At 41.2% G+C, this 20,267-nt stretch overlaps 1 protein-coding gene and 2 pseudogenes across 1 annotated transcript in view; 2 read left to right on the top strand and 1 right to left on the bottom strand.

Annotated features, from left to right (window-relative positions):
* KDM4C (lysine demethylase 4C) overlaps positions 1-20,019 on the bottom strand; it is a 437,653-nt gene extending 417,634 nt beyond the window's left edge. Inside the window, exons 1-2 of the mRNA XM_044920760.1 lie at positions 19,855-20,019; positions 12,374-12,549 (exon numbers count right to left, since the gene is read on the bottom strand). Coding sequence (XP_044776695.1) covers positions 12,374-12,549; positions 19,855-19,998 — 320 coding nt within the window. The 5' untranslated portion in view covers positions 19,999-20,019. The remainder of the gene's footprint in view (positions 1-12,373; positions 12,550-19,854) is intronic.
* Positions 7,805-8,686, top strand: LOC110573830 (annotated as a pseudogene).
* LOC110573829 lies at positions 10,224-11,440 on the top strand (annotated as a pseudogene).
* Positions 20,020-20,267: the final 248 nt, after the last annotated feature.

The raw sequence follows: 20,267 nt of genomic DNA, 5'->3' as shown, positions 1-20,267 counted from the left end.
AAGAAGAAGAAGAAGAAGAAGAAGAAGAAGAAGAAGAAGAAGAAGAAGAAGAAGAAGAAGATAGCAGGAAGGGAAGAATGAAGGGGGCGGAATTGGAGGGGGAGACGAACCATGAGAGACGATGGACTCCGAGAAACAAACTGAGGGTTCTAGAGGGGAGGGGGGTGGGGTATGGGTTAGCCTAGTGATGGGTATTAAAGAGGGCACGCTCTGCATGGAGCACTGGGTGTTATACGCAAACAATGAATCATGGAACACTACATCAAAAACTAATGATGTAATGTATGGGGATTAACATAACATAATAAAAAAATAATAAAAATAAATAAATAAAAAGAGTTAAAAAACAAACAAAAAAAGAATCTCAACAGGACAGCCAAAAATAAAAAGGATGGGCATGAAAGCATCATTAACTCCACTGTATTCCACCACTTCAATTAGTAGGTTCCAATAGTAATAAGAATTCTAGGCAAGCTAACCAGAGGTCATACTCGTGACAAAGGTAACAGACATACTGTTTATTATGCCTTACAGAGAAATTTGTTGTATTTTTAAATACTAAAGTCCTAACCTGTGTTTCACTATAAGAGACCCAAAGAATCTATCACCATATACTACTCAATCATGATCAATTTTAACTACCTATAACTCTAAAAAAGAAACATATGGTTCAGTATTGGCTACTGAGGTTAAATTCTAAGATCTGTGAATATAGTATTTGTTGACTGAATGAATAATGATTCTAAACTTGAAAAAAAAAAAAAGTGACCAGTTCACTCAGTTGGTGCCCAATTCTAATGAAACCTGGCTACAGATTCCATCCCTAATAGATTGTCAGTCACAGCTGTCCCAGGGCGCCTGGGTGGCTCAGTCGTTAAGCATCTGCCTTCGGCTCAGGTCATGATCCCAGGGTCCTGGGATCGAGCCCCGCATCCGACTCCCTGCTCAGCGGGAGGCCTGCTTCTCCTTCTCTCACTCCCCCTGATTGTGTTCCCTTTCTCGCTGTGTCTCTCTCTGTCAAATAAATAAAATCTTAAAAAAAAAAAAAAAAATCCCAGCTGTCCCACAAATCCAGTATCAATTTTCTCAAAAGCAATCCAACCATTCCTTTTTCCCAGAACCTTTTATTCACTGTATTACAATTGTTAAGAGATGAGTCTCCAAGACCAGCCTGCCTAGAGTTTTGAATCCAGGCTTTGCCATGTATGAGCTATGTAATCCTGGGCAAGAGACTGAATTTCTCTGGACCTCAGTTATTCCTCTATAAAACAGGGATAATAACAGTTGAATTACTGTGAGGACTCCATTACATAATTATGTAAAGCACATAGCTCCATGCCTAGAATAAAGTATAGATCAGTAATGTAAGTGATACAAGAGAGTATTTAAAGTTTTATAGGGGCGCCTGGGTGGCTCAGTTGGTTAAGCGACTGCCTTCAGCTCAGGTCATGATCCCAGGGTCCTGGGATCGAGTCCCACATCGGGCTCCCGGCTCAGCGGGGAGCCTGCTTCTCCCTCTGACCCTCTCCCCTCTCATGCTGTTTCTCCCTCGCTCACTCTCAAATAAATAAATAAATAAATAAATAAATAAATAAATAAATAAATAAATAAATAAAATCTTTTAAAAAAATAAAGTTTTATAGTAGAACTATGTTGGAGGTCTCTAGATTTTCTTTGAACTAAGTTGTGTTATTAACCAAATGAGCATGTTATCCTGTCTACTGTTTACACCAAGCACATTATGCACTGTGCACCTATGCAAGGGCATATACTGAATGAAGGAAAACAGATGAGCAAAAAAAACAGGAGAATGCCTCCTGCCTCCCATGAAAATTAACTCCATCTCAGGACCATCCTATAACCATTATGAACACTACTCGACCCGACTACAGCTGTAAGTGAACAAGCAAGAGCCTTGGATTGAGGCTTAGAAACCCAGTTCACGGACATCTGAAATAAATTTCCCACATGGAATTGGCAGAGGAAATATAAAAAGAATTTTCAAAGGTATTTTTTTTCCTAGGAATCTTCATTTTATTTTTTTTCTCTCCAAATTTCTATTTAAATTCTAGTTAGTCTACATATAGAGTAATATTGGGTTCAGAAGTAGAATTCAGTGATTCATCACTTACATACAGCACCCAGTGCTCATCATAACAAATGCCCTCCTTAATACCCATCACCCATCTAGCCCATCCCCCACCCACCTCCCTCCATCAACCCTCAGTTTGTTCTCTATCATAAAGAGTCTCTTATGGTTTGCTTCCCTCTTTTTTTTTTTTCCCCTTCCCATATGTTCATCAGTTTTGTTTCCTAAATTCCACATAAGAGTGAAATCATATGGTATTTGTCTTTCTCTGACCAACTTATTTCACTTAGCATAATACACTCTAGCTCCATCCACATCATTGTGAATGACAAGACTTTTTTGATGGCTAAGTAATATTCCATCATATGTATGTATATGTATGTATACTGTCGAAAAATAAAATCTTAAAAAAAAGTACAAAAATTTATAAAGAAAAAAAAAAAAGTTGGGTAAACGTGCTTCCACAATCTTGTTTCAATAGCATTACACTAATAAGTGGCTAAAAGAGTTCTTAAAGTGTTTGAATGCTAAACCAGTCCAGTCTATGATAAAAGTTTCACATTCTCAATAAATGAGATCTAAAACAATGAGGCTTTACTAATGCCTATCAAAAATTCAAAATGGGCGCCTGGGTGGCTCAGTTGGTTAAGCGACTGCCTTCGGCTCAGGTCATGATCCTGGAGTCCCTGGATCGAGTCCTGCATCAGGCTCCCTGCTCAGCAGGGGGTCTGCTTCTCCCTCTGACCCTCTTCCATCTCGTGCTCTCTGTCTCTCATTCTCTCTCTCTCAAATAAATAAATAAAATCTTTAAAAAAAAAAATTCAAAACAAGGGACTCACATGAAATATAAAACTTTTGGGGTGAGTCCAAGATGGCAGAGGAGTAGGAGACCTAAATTTCGTCTGTCTGAGGAATTCAGCTAGATAGCTATCAAACCATTCTGAACACCTATGAACTCAACTAGAGATCAAAGAAAAGAATAGCAGCAATTCTATGAACAGAAAAGCGACCACTTTCTGCAAGGTAGGACGTGCAGAGAAGAAAATCTGAGGCGATATATGGGAAGATAGACAGCAGCGGGGAGGGAGCCTCCCTCAGCCGGCTACTGGCAAGTGATAGAGCAGCGGAGCACAAAACTGGAACTTGTAGAAGTCCACTCCAGTGATGGATGTCACTCTGGTGGCTAACCAGGGGGTGGAACCCTTCCTGGGACAGTGGTCTCAGGACCCTCAGGGTCACAGGAAAACTGGGGGTGCCTGAGGGCGACAGAGCTCCCAGGTATCGGAGCAGGGAAGCCGGCTGCAAAGAGAGAGCCAAGGAGTGGGCTCTCAGCTCGGGGTTGTCATAAACTGTGATCTTCGGCATAGTTGGGTTCCTGGGTCCCGACAAGCAGCAAAACCAGGGAGACTCCCCTTCTTCCCCCGGGAGGAGTGGCACAGGAGCGTGCTGCAGGAATCTGCTGGGTTTGGAGACTCCAAATGGGGCCCTGTGCCAAAAATATAAATGCTCAGACACAGGCTGGGTGAGCACAGAGTGCGGACAGAGACCACGGAGACAGGAATGATTGACTGCTTTTCTCTGAGCACTCACTGAGAAGTAGGGCCCCAAGCTCTCTGCCCCTCTAGGGCCAGAGACTGGGAGGCTGTCATTTTCATTCGCATACTCTAAAGCTGTGCAGAAAGCTTCAGGGAACAAAAGCTACAGAGAGCAAACCAAAGCAGATTCCTTAGCCTGGCCCCTGGCAAGGACAGTGCAATTCCACCTGGGGCAAAGACATTCAAGAATCAATGCAACAGGCCCCTCCCCGAGAAGATCAGCAAGAATATCCAGCCAAGACCAAGTTTACGGATCAATGAGAACTGCAAAACTCCAGCGCTAGGAAAATACAGCACATAGAATTCATGGCTTTTTCCCCATGATTCTTTAGTCTTTCAACTGCAATTTTTTTTAATTTTCTTTATTTTTTTTTAATTTTTCTCCTTTCTTCTTTCAACCAACTTCATATCAAATCTGTTTTTAAAATCCTTTTTAATTTTCATTATTATAGTCATATTCTATCCCTTCATTGTATTTAACCTTATTTTTGTGCGTGTGTGTGTGTGTGTATGTATACATATATATAAAAGTTTTTCTTTCTTTAAAATTATGGGATGCAGTTTCTTCTAAAGAACCAAAATATGCCCTAAATCTAGTGTATGGCTCTATTCTATTCACCCGCCTAATCACATTCTCTCTTTTTTCTTTTTTCTTTTTTCAAACAACTTCTTATCAATTCCTTTTTCAAAATCTTTTTTTTAATTTCCATTTTTACAGTTGTATGCCACCTCTTCCTTGTATTTAACCTTCTTTTTGTATATATATAACTTTTTCTTTCTTTAAAACTTTGGCATGCAACAACTGTTCAAAATCTTTGGGATGCAGCAAAGGCAGTCCTAAGAGGGAAGTATATAGCAATACAAGCCTTTCTCAAGAAACAAGAAAGATCTCAAATACACAACCTAACCCTACACCTAAAGGAGCTGGACAAAGAACAGCAAATAAAGCCTACACCCAGAAGAAGAGAAATAATAAAGATAAGAGCAGAAATCAATGAAATAGAATCCAAAAGAACAGTAGAACAGATCAACGGAACTAGGAGCTAGTTCTTTGACAGAATTAATAAGATTGATAAGCCAGACTTACCAAAAAGAAAAGAGAAAGGACCCAAATAAATAAAATCATGAATGAAAGAGGAGAGATCACAACCAACACCAAAGAAATACAAACAATTATAAGAACGTATTATAAGCAACTATATGCCAGCAAATTAGACAATCTGGAAGAAATGGATGTACTCCTAGAGTCTTATAAACTACCAAAACTGAACTAGGAAGAAATAGAAAGCATGAACAGGCCCATAACCAGCAAGGAAATTGAAGCAGTAATCAAAAATCTCCCAACAAACAAGAGCCCAGGGCCAGATGGCTTCCCAGGAGAATTCTACCAAACATTCCAAGAAGAATTAATACCTATTCTTCTGAAACTGTTCCAAAAAATAGAAAAGGAAGGAAAACTTCCAAACTCATTTTATGAGGCCAGCATTACCTTGATCCCCAAACCAGACAAAGACCCCATCAAAAAGGAGAATTACAGACCAATATCCCTGATGAACATGGATGCAAAAATTCTCACCAAAATACTAGCCAATAGGATCCAACAGTACATTAAAAGGATTATTCACCACAACCAAGTGGGATTTATCCCTGGGCTGCAAGGTTGGTTCAACATCCGCAAATCAATCAACGTGGTACAATACATTAACAAAAGAAAGGACAAGAATCATATGATCCTCTCAATAGATGCAGAAAAAGCATTTGACAAAGTACAGCATCCTTTCTTGACTAAAACTCTTCACAGTGTAGGGACAGAGGGTACATACCTCAATATCATAAAAGCCATCTATGAAAAACCCACAGTGAGTATCATTCTCAATGGGGAGAAACTGAGAGCTTTCCCCCTAAGATCAGGAACATGGCAGGGATGTCCACTATCACCACTGCTGTTCAACATAGTATTAGAAGCCCTAGCCACAGCAATCAAGACAACAGAAAGAAATAAAAGGCATCCGAATCAGCAAAGAAGTGCAATCTTCACTCTTTGCAGATGATATGATACTTTATGTGGAAAACCCAAAAGACTCCACCCCAAAACTGCTAGAACTCATACAGGAATTCAGTCAAGTGGCAGGATATAAAATCAATGCACAGAAATCAGTGGCATTTCTATACACCACCACCAAGACAGAAGAAAGAGAAATTAAGGAGTCGATCCCATTTACAATTGCACCCAAAACCATAAGAACCTAGGAATAAATCTAACCAAAGAGGCAAAGAATCTGTACTCAGAAAACTATAGAATACTCCAGAAAGAAACTGAGGAAGACACAAAGAAATGGAAAAATGTTCCTGCTCGTGGATTGGAAGAACAAATATTGTGAAGATGTCTATGATACCTAGAGCAATCTACACATTCAGTGCAATCCCTATCAAAATACCATCCACTTTTTTCACAGAAATGGAACAAATAATCCTAAAATTTATATGGAACCAGAAAAGACCCCGAAGAGCCAGAGGAATATTGAAAAAGAAAAGCAAAGCTGGTGGCATCACAATTCCAGACTTCACAAAGTTTTTTTTTTTTTTTTTTTTACAAAGCTGTCATCATCAAGAGAGTATGGTACTGGCACAAAACAGACACACAGATCAATGGAACAGAATAGAGAACTCAGAAATGGACCTTCAACTCTATGGTCAACTAATCTTTGACAAAGCAGGAAACAATATCCAATGGAAAAAGGACAGTCTCTTCAACAAATGGTGTTGGGAAAACTGAACAGCCACATGCAGCAGAATGAAACTGGACCATTTCCTTACACCATACAAAAAAATAGACTCAAAATGGATGAAAGACCTCAGTGTGAGACGGGAATCCATCAAAATCCTAGAGGAGAACACAGGCGGTAACCTCTTCGACCTCAACCACAGAAACTTCTTCCTAGACACATCGCCAAAGGCAAGGAAAGCAAGGGCAAAAGTGAACTATTGGGACTTCATCAAGATAAAAAGCTTTTGCACAGCAAAAGAAACAGTCAACAAAACCAAAAGACGACTGGAGAGAATGGGAGAAGATATTTGCAAATGACATATCAGATAAAGGGCTAGTATCCAAAATCTATAAAGAACTTATCAAACTTAACACCCAAGGAACAAATAATCCAATCAAGAAACGGGCAGAAGACATGAACAGACATTTCTTCAAAGAAGACATCCAAATGGCCAACAGACACATGAAAAAGTGCTCAATATCGCTTGGCATCAGGGAAATCCAAATCAAAACCTCAATGAGATACCACCTCACACCAGTCAGAATGGCTAAAATTAATACGTCAGGAAACGATAGATGTTGGCAAGGATGTGGAGAAAGGGGAACCCTCCTACACTGTTGGTGGGAATGCAAGCTGCTGCAGCCACTCTGGAAAACAGGATGGAGGTTCCTCAAAAAGTTGAAAATAGAGCTACCCTATGACCCAGCAATTGCACTACTGGGTATTTACCCCAAAGATAAAAATGCAGTGATCCGAAGGGGCACGTGCACTCCAATGTCTATAGCAGCAGTGTCCACAACAGCCAAACTATGGAAAGAGCCCAGATGTCCATCAACAGTTAAATGGATAAGGAAGATGTGGTATATATATACAGTGGAATATTACACAGCCATCATGAAATCCTGCCATTTACAATGATGTGGCTGGAACTAGAGGATAAGCGAAATAAGTCAATCGGAGAAAGACAATTATCATATGATCTCACTGATAGATATGTGGAATTTGAGAAACAAGGCACAGGATCATAGGGAAAGGTAGGGAAAAATGAAACAAGACAAAAGCAGAGAGGGAGACAAACCATAAGAGACTCTCAGGAAACAAACTGAGGGTTGCTGGAGTGGAGGGGGGTGGAAGGGATGGGGTGGCTCGGTGATGGACATTGGGGAGGGTATGTGTTGTGGGGAGCACTGTGTATTGTGTAAGACTGATGAATCACAGACCTGTACCCCTGAAACAAATAATACATTATATGTTAATAATAATAATAAAAAAAAAGAGCCTTTTCTGCACTACCCAGGGAAGGGTTCATATGGCGTTGTTTTGCGTTCCTTTCATAACTTAAAAGGAAACTAATGTCCGGAGCCCTCGATGTCCTGCAAATGAAGGAGGAGGATGTCCTCAGATTCCTTGCAGCAGGAACCCACTTAGGTGGCACTAACCTTGACTTCCAAATGGAACAGTACATCTACAAAAAGAAAAGTGATGGTATCTAATCATAAATCTGAAGAGAAAGTGGGAGAAGCTTCTGCTGGCAGCTTGTCCCATTGCTGCCATTGAAAACCCAGCTGATGTCACTGTCACATCGTCCAGGAATAGTGGCCAGCGAGCTGTGCTGAAATTTGCTACTGCTCCTGGAGTTACTCCTACTGCCGGCCGCTTCACTCCTGGAATCTTCACTAACCAGAGCCAGGCAGCCTTCTGGGAGCCGAGACTTCTGGCGGTTACTGATCCCAGGGCTGATCACCAGCCTCTTACAGAGGCATCTTATGTTAACCTGCCTACCATTGCTCTGTGTAACACAGACTCTCCTCTGTACTATGTGGACATTGCCATCTCTTACAACAAGGGAGCTCACTCAGTGGGTCTGATATGGTGGGTGCTGGCCAGGGAAGTTCTGCACATGTGTGGCACCATTTCCTGTGAACACCCATGGGAGGTCATGCTGATCTCTACTTCTACAGAGATCCTGAAGAGATTGAAAAGGAAGAGCAGGCCGCTGCTGAAAAGGCTGTGACCCAGGAGGAATTTCTGAATGAATGGATGGCTCCAGCTCCTGAGTTCACTGCTACTCAACCTGAAGTCGCAGACTGGTCTGAAGGCGAGCAGGGGCCCTCTGTGCCTATTCAGCAGTCCTCTACTGAAGACTGGAGTGCCCAGCCAACCACTGAAGACTGGTCTACATTTCCCACTGCTCAGGCCACTGAATGGGTAGAACAACCACTGAGTGGTCTTAACCTGCTCTTCCACAAAGGCAAACAAAATGGAAATAAGTTTGCCAGAAAATAAACAGTTTGTAAAAGTCAAAAAAAAAAGAAGAAGAAATATAAAACTTTCAATTCCTTTGGAATAGACACAGTGCTCCATAGCTGGAACTTTACATACAGAATTAAGATTCTTCAAGCACCATCAAGTACTGACTATGTCAAATATAAATTTAAAATTTTAAAAAGATATCAACTAAATTCATCCAAAGAGCTCAATTTCACATGCACCTACCCAGAGAATTTAGATGGTGAAGTTTTTTGATCAGCTGATTGGTTGGTTGATTTGGGGTTTTAATTTTTTTTCAAATTAATGTTTTGGTCTTGGGCCTTAACTACCATATCAGAAACTTTTTTAAAAAAGGTAATTTAAAAGGGTGCCTGGGTGGCTCAGTCAGTTAAGCATCTGACTCTTGGTTTTGGCCCAGGTCATGAACTTGGAGTCCTGGAATCAAGCCCCATGTCGGGCTCTGCGTTCAGTGGGGAGTCTGCTTCTCTCCCCCTCTCTCTCCCTCTCCCTCTGCCCCTGCCCCGACTCATGCACTTGCACTCGCTCTCTCTCTAAAATAAGTAAATAAATCTTTAAAAAGAAAGGTAATTTATAATAACTGTGATAGTTTCTAAATATATACACAAATTCTTTAATACTCCTCCCTTCAAAAAGTAGAGCTTAATTCTCATCCCCCTGACTATGGGCTGCACTTTGCAACTGGCTTGTAACAAATGGAATATGGCAGAAGTCAAGAAACAGATCATGAAGAGATACCATGGCTTCCATCTTGGTTACTCTCTTGGATCACTTGCTCTGGAAAAAGCCAGCTGCCACAATATGAGAAGCAGTCCATGTGGCAAGGAACTCAGGATTCTAGCCAACAGCCATGTAAGGGGAACAATCTTAGAAAAGGATCTTCCAGTCACAGTCAAGCCTTCAGATGATAACGGCCCCACCTGACATCCTGACTGCAAGATGAGAGGCCCTAAGCCACAGCCACCCAGCTAAGCCACTCCCAAATTCCTAACCTACAGAAACTGAGATATTAAATGCTTGTTGATTTAAGCTATAAGGTTTGGGGTAATTTGTTACACAGCAATAGGTATAATTACAATAATGCTAATACAATAATGGTGGCCCTTCAAGTCGTTCAGGGTTTCCTGTTCAAATTACTCATCTTCTAAATATATAATGTATCATTTGAGACCTAAACATCGTCAGGGGTATGGTGTGCTTTGCAGCACTGGTGGCTGGCACAACTGATGGTGTGGAGGGCAAAGGAAAAAGCTCACCACCCTGACAGGTCTTTTCCTAAGCCCCTAGGGGCAGCAGGGGACTTGGGGACCAGTGAACACACCCAAGGTGCGAGAAGAGCCTCTGCTGCCTGCCCTGCCTCACCCTGCCCCATGCAAGGCACAGCTGCCCAGCCCCAGCTGCATCAAATGGAGGAGGCAGAGGAGGGTGGATAATGGGCCTGGGCCGTACCCTCCATACCCAGGGGATGAAGACATTACTGCCATGGACAGCCTGTGCCAGCCACAGGCCCTAAGTCAGGCTCCCTTAGTTGCCAGATCCCGTGTCACAGCCCTTGGATCCTGGCTGGGCCAGGATCGGGATAGAGAGTTACCTGCGCTGTCCCCTGCTACCCTCCCACGACAGACCAGGAACACCTGGTGAGGCCTCTGCGGGGAGTGGGACCCCCAGGGCCACAGCCACTTCCACTACAGCCAGCGCCCTGTGGTAGGGCTTCGGTGGGCAGGATGGTGCTGAGCTGCAGCTGCTGCAGAGTGAAGATGTTGCAGCACTAGTCACCAAGGTGTGCTAGGAGCTGATGTCCCAGGGTGCCAGGCCTGAGGTTCCCAAATGGAAATGAACAGAGGATGGTGGGGATGCCTCTGCACCCAAGCAAGCGGCCCTTGGGACAGGCAGGAGAACCAGGAGGCAGAGGCCAAAGGGGAGGGCAGCATGGGCTGCAGCAGTGGCAATGGTGAGGCTAGGGTGTGGCTGAAGGAGGAGGTGCCACCTGCTGCACCCAAGTGCCTGGCCCCAGACCGTACTGTGCTCTGCATGCAATACTATGGCATCCGTGTCAGGGACAGCTTCCTGAGGACGGCACTGGGTGGCCACGTGCTGGCCAGGGTAGAGGCCCTGAAGCAGAGTTGGCACAGGCGTGACAGACAGCTAGTGAGCCAGCAGGCTATCCCACCACGCAGCATCTACAGGGCCAGACAGCCTCAGTAGAAGGCCATGAGGCCAGCTGCTGAAGCACTGGGCTCCTCATGGTCCATGTGGATGCTGTAATCTGCCACTGCACTGGGTGCTGGGTGGCTATGTCAACAATGGGCGCACCAAGGCCATGGTGGTGTCTTACTCAGGCAACAGGCTGGGGCACATAAGGCATATGGACAATCTCCACAGCAATGGGCACTGCATCACCTCTATCTATTACCTGAATCAGAACTGGGACATCAAGGTGCATGGAGGCCTGCTGCAGATCTCCCCTGAGGGCTGGCCTGTGGTAACCAACATCGAGCCACTCTTTGATGGGCTGCTCATTTTCTGGTCTGATCAGCAGAACCCCCAAGAGGTGGAACCAGCCTATACCACCAGGCATGCTATCACTATCTGGTATTTTGATGCCAAGGAGTGGAGAGCAGCCAAAGACAAGTTATCAGCTACCATCCAGAAAGAAAAGTGCCCAAGTACCTGTGTTACAGCCAACTACACCCACGTAGTGGCCAGCCCCAGAGCTGCAAGGACAGACAGCCTGCCCTGACTTCAGGAGAGCCTTTGGCCCCATGCTGCTGGCCAACAACCCATCAGTCTCAGTGCCTGCTCCTTTTCTGCCACTGCTGCTGCTCCCCACTTTGCCTCTGCCCTGACCAGTGTGGAGGGCTCCATCTGACATCGAGCACCACGGAGGAGGAGACACCTCTCCTGCCCTGTGATGGGAGCTGGGGCTGTGCCTTGGGCAGGCGCCAGGGTTGGGAGCTACCATCACTGGAGCTGGGGGCCTGTGGTTTACCCTGTCTGGTCCTGTTCCTCTCAGGTGTGGAGAGCTGGAAAGAGCCATTACCACCTCCTGCCAGGATGCAGGCTTGGGGGTTGCGATGTCTTGGTCTCTTGCTGGTAAAGGTTTGTTGGTAGGGAGTATCCCCAAGCCCTTCACTCCTCCAGCCTGAAATGTGAAGTGACTCCCCAACCGCTATGGCCATGACACCTTTTGGACTACGCTGCCACTGCGTGGGCAGGATAAAAGGTGCTGGGAGGAGCATGGGTGTGAAGAGTCCTATCAGCCAAGAAAAAAATAAAAGTCTACCTCAGAGCTAAAAAAAAAAAAAAAAAAAGACTTAAACACTGTCACACAAAGAAAATTTGCCTAACAAATATGAATCATGTGTAAAATCAAAAACACTCATGGCAACTAAAAGAAAAAAACATTTATAGATATGAACAAGATGATAAAATGAGAAATAATTTCCTTAGCAGTAAACTAAATGTAAGCAACCACCTGAAGAACAGAAAACAGAAACAGTTAAATGAAAACTGAAAGAAGATGTGCAGGAGACTCCTACTTTTCATCACAAAGCTCCTCTGTCTACTTGATTTCTTACCATGTTCACGTATATCTTCAAAAACAGTAAAAATAGCAAACTGCATGCACTCACTTGCCACTGTTAGCCAGCTGCCTGAACTCCTTCACTGTCATGGCTTTTTTCTGGATGTTGTATTGCGTGAACAGTCCTGACTGCCCTGTGACCATCTGCTGAATCGGTGCTGGAATAAGCAAATTATCAATGTCATCATAGCACTGTCTTGGCTTCCATTCCCGAGGAGGAATCACCTAAAAATACAATAATAAAATAAAATATCCAGAAAATATTCCAGGTAGTCATTTAGCTTTGATATTCCAACAGAATACAAGTGAAGAATTTCTCAGCATTTCTTTAACAAATGTGTAAAAGAACTGTGAAGATTCAGATTAAGGGAAATGCTTGTATTCTTCTAAATATTCACCTTATTGATATGATTTTTTTAAACAACAAAATTTATTGAGCATTATATCAAACAGTACTTTTATACCAAATACTGTACTTTTATACCAAATACTGTACTTTTATTAACTTATTTTTAGTTGATACTACTCACTTCTCAATTTTAAAAGTAAAATTGAGACACATAGAAGCAAAATAACTAGAAGTTCAAATAATGCTTATATTAATATGATAAAAAATAAGCAAATATTTGTTTAGTCAGTATGATTTTCTTTAAATACCCCTCACACAATATGGCAAATAGAGGAGTGGTGTGCTAGTAAATGTTTAACAATCAGTTTTCTGGGAAAGTGGAGAAAACCTTGATTTGTAGCTCTTGCCTATTTCCATGATGTAACTATACCCACCACAGCTAATTTGAGCTTACCAACATGTTATCACTGAACATGAAGTTGAAAAGAGATATGCATTATCAATGTTTATGTTCCTGTATGAGGTTGTTCAGCACACTACTCTTTTCCAACAGTATTTAAACACTTAATTACTAACAGTGAAATGATCAGTAAACAATAAGACCAAAAACATATGCATATGATTAAAAATTAGAAGGGACAAAGTTATTAATTAAGTCATGATTTATAGCTGGAATTTATTCACCTTTAGAAACTTTTAATTTTTTTAAGATAAACTTTAAAAAATTAATTGCAAAATATAGATAGCACACATTAATAAATGCATAATTACAAATATGTAACTGTGAATTATTATAAAGCAAACATCGGAGTACCTCCAAGTGCCCTCTAAACACATCTCTCTCTTGCCCAAAAGGTAACCACTATCACAGCATTTATGGTATGCATTTCCTTGCTGGGGTTTATGGTTTTATGCCTGGATATGCATCCCTAGCACCTAGGGTTTTTGAAATGTATGGAAATATAATTACCCATATATACATATCTTCTTTGAGGCTTATTTTTTGTGTTTCACTCAATATTTTTTTGAGATTCAAATATGATGGTCTATATATCTGAAGTTCACTGATGTTCATTCCTACTCAGTACTCCATACAAATATTTATTAATAAATGGGGGACCATTTAGTGCTCACTTGTTTTTTTTCTGATTTTTGGCTTTTGCAAATAACACTGCTATTAATGTCGTTGTGTGCATTTTCTGCTGCATCCAAGCACACAGTTCTCTAAAATAAACACATATCTACAGACACTCCTAACAGTGAAATTATTGGGACATCAGATATGTATAGATCAAATTTAACAGTTATTACTAAATGTTTGTCAAAGTGGTTGTACCATTTCACAGTCCCACCAGCAATGTATGCAGAGTTCCTGTTGCTCCCCATCTTCATCGTCATTTTGTATTGTCGATCATTTAAATTTTAGTCTTTCTTATAGGTTGTGTAATGGTAGATTTTATTTGCATTTTCTTAATTTCTAAAGAAACTTTGTCACATATTCACTGACTCTATGAATACCCCCTTTTATAAAGTGTTTATTCAAGTCTCTTACCCATTCTACTATTGCACTGTTGGTCTTTTTCTTTTTTTTAAGATTTTATTTATTTATTTGAGAGAGAGAGCGATTGAGAGAACACGTGTGAGGAGGGGCAAAGGGAGAAGCAGACTCCCTGAGGAGTAGGGAGCCCGACGCAGGACTCAATCCCAGGACCCTGGGATCATGAACTGAGCCAAAGGCAGACGCTTAACCGAGTAAGCCACCCAGGCACCCTGTTGGTCTTTTTCTTACTAATGTATAGGGATTCTTTATATAGTCTGGTTATTCTTGGATGTGTGTATATATATTTGTAAATATCTATATGTATATGTGTGCATGTATCAAATATCTTCTCTTACCCTGTAACTTGCCCTCCAACCTTCTTAAGGGTATCTTTTGATAAACATAAATCCTTAATCTTAATCCATAATCCAATTTGTTCATTTTTGCCTTTATGGGACTGCTTTGATCTTTGGTTTAAAAAATATATATATTTTCCTAATCTGGGGCATAAAGGCATTCTATTTTATATTCTAAGAGTTTTAAGGTTCTGTCTTTTTTTTTTTTTTAAGATTTTATTTATTTATTTGACAGAGAGAGAGAGATCACAAGTAGGCAGACAGGCAGGCAGAGGGAGAAGCAGGCTCCCTGCCGAGCACAGAGCCCGATGTGGGGCTCGATCCCAGGACCCTGGGATCATGACCCGAGCTGAAGGCAGATGCTCAACCATCTGAGCCACCCAGGTGTCCCAAGGTTCTGTCTTTCATATTCACATCTACAGTGTACCTGCAACTAGCTTTTATGAAAGGTCTAGGTTAAGCTTCATCAGATGAGAAAACTCAGGGTCAGGAGAATGAGTGATTTGTCCAATGCACATAACTGGTAAATGACAGAACTGACTCCAAAAAAAAAAAAAAAAAATCAAAAGTGAGCTGTCAAGTTTAAAATTAATTTAATTTTCATCAGCGATATGGAGATATTTCACATTTTATTTCCTCCAAGGTATGTTAGTTTAAAATGAGAATAGACACAATCATATTATACGCTATTGAAAACACATACTCAATACTTTAAAAGAATATGGACAATCATAACAAATGCATATGGATAAACACACAAAATTGTCTTCATAACATATTGAAAGGAGAAAGGGCTGTAAATACTAACTTGTTCTTCATCAGAAATAAGTGCAAGGTATTCAAAAAAATAAAACATGGATTGATTCAGGCTCTTGTTTAGAAACAAATATATCTATAATCAAAATTAATATTATATTTCAAGTTTAATATTTTCCTGTCTTGTGAAAAAAAGTTTTATAGCAATTCTCTTTTCTAAATTTAGAGAAGTAATGAATACAATAAATTTACAAAAATTAAACATTATCTTTACAAATATTTCTTGTATGTGTTCATTTACTTTTGATAAAGTGTTCAGACAGAGGGCACCTGGGTGGCTCAGTCATTAAGCATCTGCCTTCGGCTGAGGTCATGATCCCAGGGTCTTGAGATCAAGCCCCACATTGGGCTCCCTGCTCCATGGGAAGCCTGCTTCTCCCCCTCCCACTCCCCCTGCTTGTGTTCCCTCTCTCGCTGTCTCTCTCTCTGTCAAATAAATAAATAAAATCTTTAAAAAAAAAAAAAAAGTGTTCAGACAGAACTTCAAAAAATTTGTAAGTTCAGGTATATAACAAAAATCTTATTTTTGGACTGTAATTTTAAATTTCAACGCATGAGGTTTTCTTACACAGGAAATGGGAGGAAATGGAAGCACAAGATACTCAGGACTTTAAAAGATTCCAAAGTTAAACTTCTACATTCAATGAATCTAACTGAAGGAAACCCATTCCTCTTAAAGTTTACCTTCTTGAGATTATTATATCAAAATAAAAACATACATTTTATTTTATATCACCATTTCCCCAATCCCAGTCTGCACCCTATACTCAAAAGAAAATTTCTGACTGAAATCTGTATTTGCACTACTTATCTTGAAATAAGTTGCTATTATCACCATCTACCTACTGAGGAAGAAGGAGGAAGAGGAAGAGCAGTGCATCTTAAAAATCTTTCTTCACACCTTGAGGACATAGATCACTGTCTATACTTTCCAGGCTATTCACAAAACTATGTAATGTGCATAACCTATGGCCCAGGATAGTCTATGTCCAGATTACTGTTGTAGAATAATTTCACCCACTTCATATGTAATAAAGTTTCATCATAATCTTTCTCCACAAAAACAATGTAAGTTTTACATTTAAAGAGACTGTCATTCTTCACTTTCCCAACTTGACAACCACCTTTTAGACAGAAAAGTCCAGGTGCCAAATCTCTCACTATGTAAATAAAAGTTAAATCTAAAGTATAAATCTAAAAAATATTGATAAAAGAAAAACCAAGACTGACTGTAATCTAAGGCCAAAATCACTACTACTGGAACTACTCAACCATTTTCTCCAAATCATAAATTAAGACCAATTCGTTAAATGGTGCATTAACAAAGAATCTGATGGGTAGCTCTATCCCCAGGGCTTGCCCTCAAAGCAAACTAGCAGCATTAATACAGTTTTGATTTTTACAACTTGATTTGGTGCAATTTTACACATTTGCTCCTGCTGTAAATTCCAGGAAAAAAAGGCAAGTAGGTGAAACTGACTTTATGTGACTTGGTGTAAAAGATAACAAAAATGGCCCCCAAAACCCACAAAAAACAAAAAAACAGTTCATTGTATTCCTAGTAGAAGCAAAAGAAAATTATCACAAGACGGAATAAATGAGTATCTCCAACTTTGTCAATAAATCTCACTCAAAAAAAAAAAGTCTAGACTCAGGTGTGTTTTGTTCAACACTCAGAAAACTAATTGTGCTTCTCATTAACTTCACTCTGTTACAGAATGCCAACAGCCGCACAGGTGTACCCTTGGGAGGGTGTGTGCTGCTTCCCCTTCTCATGTTACCAAATGTGCTTCCCTACCACAGGACACTCCCTAATCTCAGAAGAACACAGTAAAATCTATGTTTGCAAGGAACAAAAGGGAGAAGAGCAAGACAAAGGGCTGCATTCAAAGCCCAGAGAAAGGGACAAGCAGTCACGCCAACTTTCCTCCACTCAAATAAAGCCTAAATCCTTGCTAACCCACTGCTAGTTTATGATCAGAATTGTATGTGTCAAGTAATTCTGAAATGATATTCTCTTCAACTCAAGAATGATTTTTCTCAAAGGGGGCAGTAGGGAGGATGGTTTTTTTTTCCAGATCAAAGATAATCTGAAGTGTTGAGGTTCCAAAAGTGGGTTCTTTAAGAACTAACTCAATAAATAGGTTAAACTAAGAATTCCTCATCTGAGAAATTCATTATAAACCTCTTTACTTTTGTTTCCTTTTCTTTACCTCTTTGTTTCCTCTTTATCTTCCTTTTCTGTCTCTCACCCACTCCTAATAAACTTTCACTCAACTTAATATCCCCCAAATTTTAAACCTTTTCTAGGAGGGACTTGAACCATACACAACAAAATGACAGACCTCAGGGGATGGATACCAGCACAGTCGATTTGGGTTACAAGCAGGAGCATCCAGATGCAGGAGGACTTGAATACCAACCAACCCCGGCAGTCTGAAAGTTCTCTCCTCTGATGTCTGCTCTTAATGCTACTGGACCTCCCCTTGGAGATGGGAATTCCGAGAAGAACCCATAACCCAGCCACAGTGGAGCAGGCTCTGGCAGGGCTCAGGAATTTCTGAGGTGATGCTGACAAATCTACAGAAACCCAGATTACAAGCTTAACATTTAGAATAATAAAATGAAGTAAGTGCAATAAAACATATTCTTCTGAGGGAACTCTTTCCCTCCCTCACCCCCTAGCCTCTTATGAGGTAAATTTTTAATTGAAATATATTTCCAGGGACCCTGGATGGCTCAGTTGGTTAAGCGGCCAACTCTTGATTTCAGCTCAGGTCATGATCTCAGGGACATGGGATGGAGCCCCACGTCAGACTCTGCACTCAGCATGGAGTCTGCTTGTCCCTCTCCCTCTGCTCCTCCCCCCACTCACACGCTCTCTCTCTCTCTACCTCTAAAATAAATAAATAAAATCTTTTAAAAAACATTTAAGAAAAAAGAAATATATTTCCATTATACAAGGAATCCATCTCAGGTTGTGATCAAAGGATGAATTATATAGATCATCTCTCTTTCAAAGTTCTAACTTTGGATCTATGGGTGCAAACCTGCAGTGCAATATTCAGCACCTTACTGTGACCCTCAGCATATCACAACTATCCCTGACAGGACTCCCTGTTTCCACTCTGTCTCCCCACGATATTCATTCTTCATGTAGGAGGCCATTGTGACACTTTCAAAATAATGTCACTGGGATGCCTGGGTGGCTCAGTCAGTTAAGCAACTGACTCTTGATTTCAGCTCAGGTCATGATCTCAGGGTCCTGGGATCGAGCCCAGCCTGTGGCTCCTTGCTCAGCAGGGAGTCTGCTTGAGGATTCTCTCTCCCCCTCAGTCCCACCCGACTCATGCGCACGCACGCACTCTCTCAAATAGCTTTAAAATAATAATAATAATAATAATGTCACAAAAATAACAAACACACAAATAGCCACCATGTCCTTCTCTCCTCTACTTTAAGCCCATCAGTGCTGCACTTAGAATAAAACCCAAATCCTTACTAAGGCCAGGCAAGCCCAGTACGATCTGGCCCCTTCCAGGGCTCTTACCTTACTTACCAACCTCTTCCTCTGCTCACTGAGCCCCAACTCCACCTTCCTGTTCCTCTGACACATGAAGCTCAGGTCAGCCTCCAGGCCTCTGGACTTGCTATTCTTTCTGTCCCCACATCTTGAAAAAGCTGGTTTCTTTATATCCTTTGGGTCTCTGCTTAAATGTCCTTATCTCACCACCCTAAGAAGCTACCACTAGAATATAAACTCAACAGGGGCAGAAATGTGCTCTTTACTATCCCATCTCCTCTATACAAACCCCCAGCACCTGGCAGTACCTGGTATGTAGTGGGCACTCTCCACATTTGATAAGCAAGTAACTGAAAAGAAAACAAAATAGGCAAATCTACAGAGAAAGAAAATAGATTAGTGGTCACCTACAGTTGAGGGGATAGCAGGGACAGAGAATGACTGCCAATGAGTACCAGTGAACTGTACACTTCAAGTGGCCAAATTGTATGGTATGTGAATTACATCTCAATAAATCTGTTATAGCTGTAAAAGGGAAAAGAGAGAAAGAAACAATAGAGGAAGAGAGGAGGGAGAGAGAGAGGGACAGGAGGGAAGTAGTTAAGCTTCCAGTTAATAACTGTCCTCTATGAGAAAGTGATGAAAGCTATGAATACTCTCACCTCTCTCTGAAGCCCATACATCCAATGGATCTCTTTGGTTTCTAGAAGCCACACGTGTTTTGTTTAAAAAAAAAAAAGCCCTAGAACACAACCTAGCATAAACAGTTAAAAGAAAAATAAGACAATTATTCTTTGAACAAATCAAATGCTCTGCATGGATTAACAAAAACAAATTTTGCAAATATCTTCCTCTGGAATAAACCATTTCCCATATCATGAAGACTAAGAGCATAAATGAAAGGCCAAGTGATTGTTTTTGGTTTAAAGGATGTAAAGATAATCACCTTTGCAAGACCTGCTCGATGGGCTCCTTTAGACTCCATGTATGCGAGGTATTTATTGAACTCCCGGAACTCCTCCATGGAGGGTCTGAAGGTCATGATCTTACAGCTGGGGTTCAAAGGACTCTCCACCTCGGCCACCTCCATGATGGCTGGGGCAGTCTCTGCAGAGGAGATGATGCAGTCATCAGCACTGAATTATTGTGTGGTCATTTCTCCCAAATAGCATGTAAGCACCCCACTCCCAGCGGAAACTCTTCTCTTTGAGCTACTTACCATTCCCTCTACCAACCCATTAGGGAGACTTCCTCATCTCTCCCTAGACTCCTGGAAAAAGAACCTGCTTCTAGTCATTTCTCCTCCCAAGTTCCTATTCCTGGCATTCAATCACTGACCTGATTGTATTGCTCACCTCC

Source organism: Neomonachus schauinslandi, chromosome 13, assembly GCF_002201575.2.
Source record: "Neomonachus schauinslandi chromosome 13, ASM220157v2, whole genome shotgun sequence".
In the NCBI taxonomy this organism is placed as follows: domain Eukaryota; kingdom Metazoa; phylum Chordata; class Mammalia; order Carnivora; family Phocidae; genus Neomonachus; species Neomonachus schauinslandi.
Note: the sequence above shows the minus strand (reverse complement) of the source record. Positions and strands in the feature narration are given on the sequence as shown.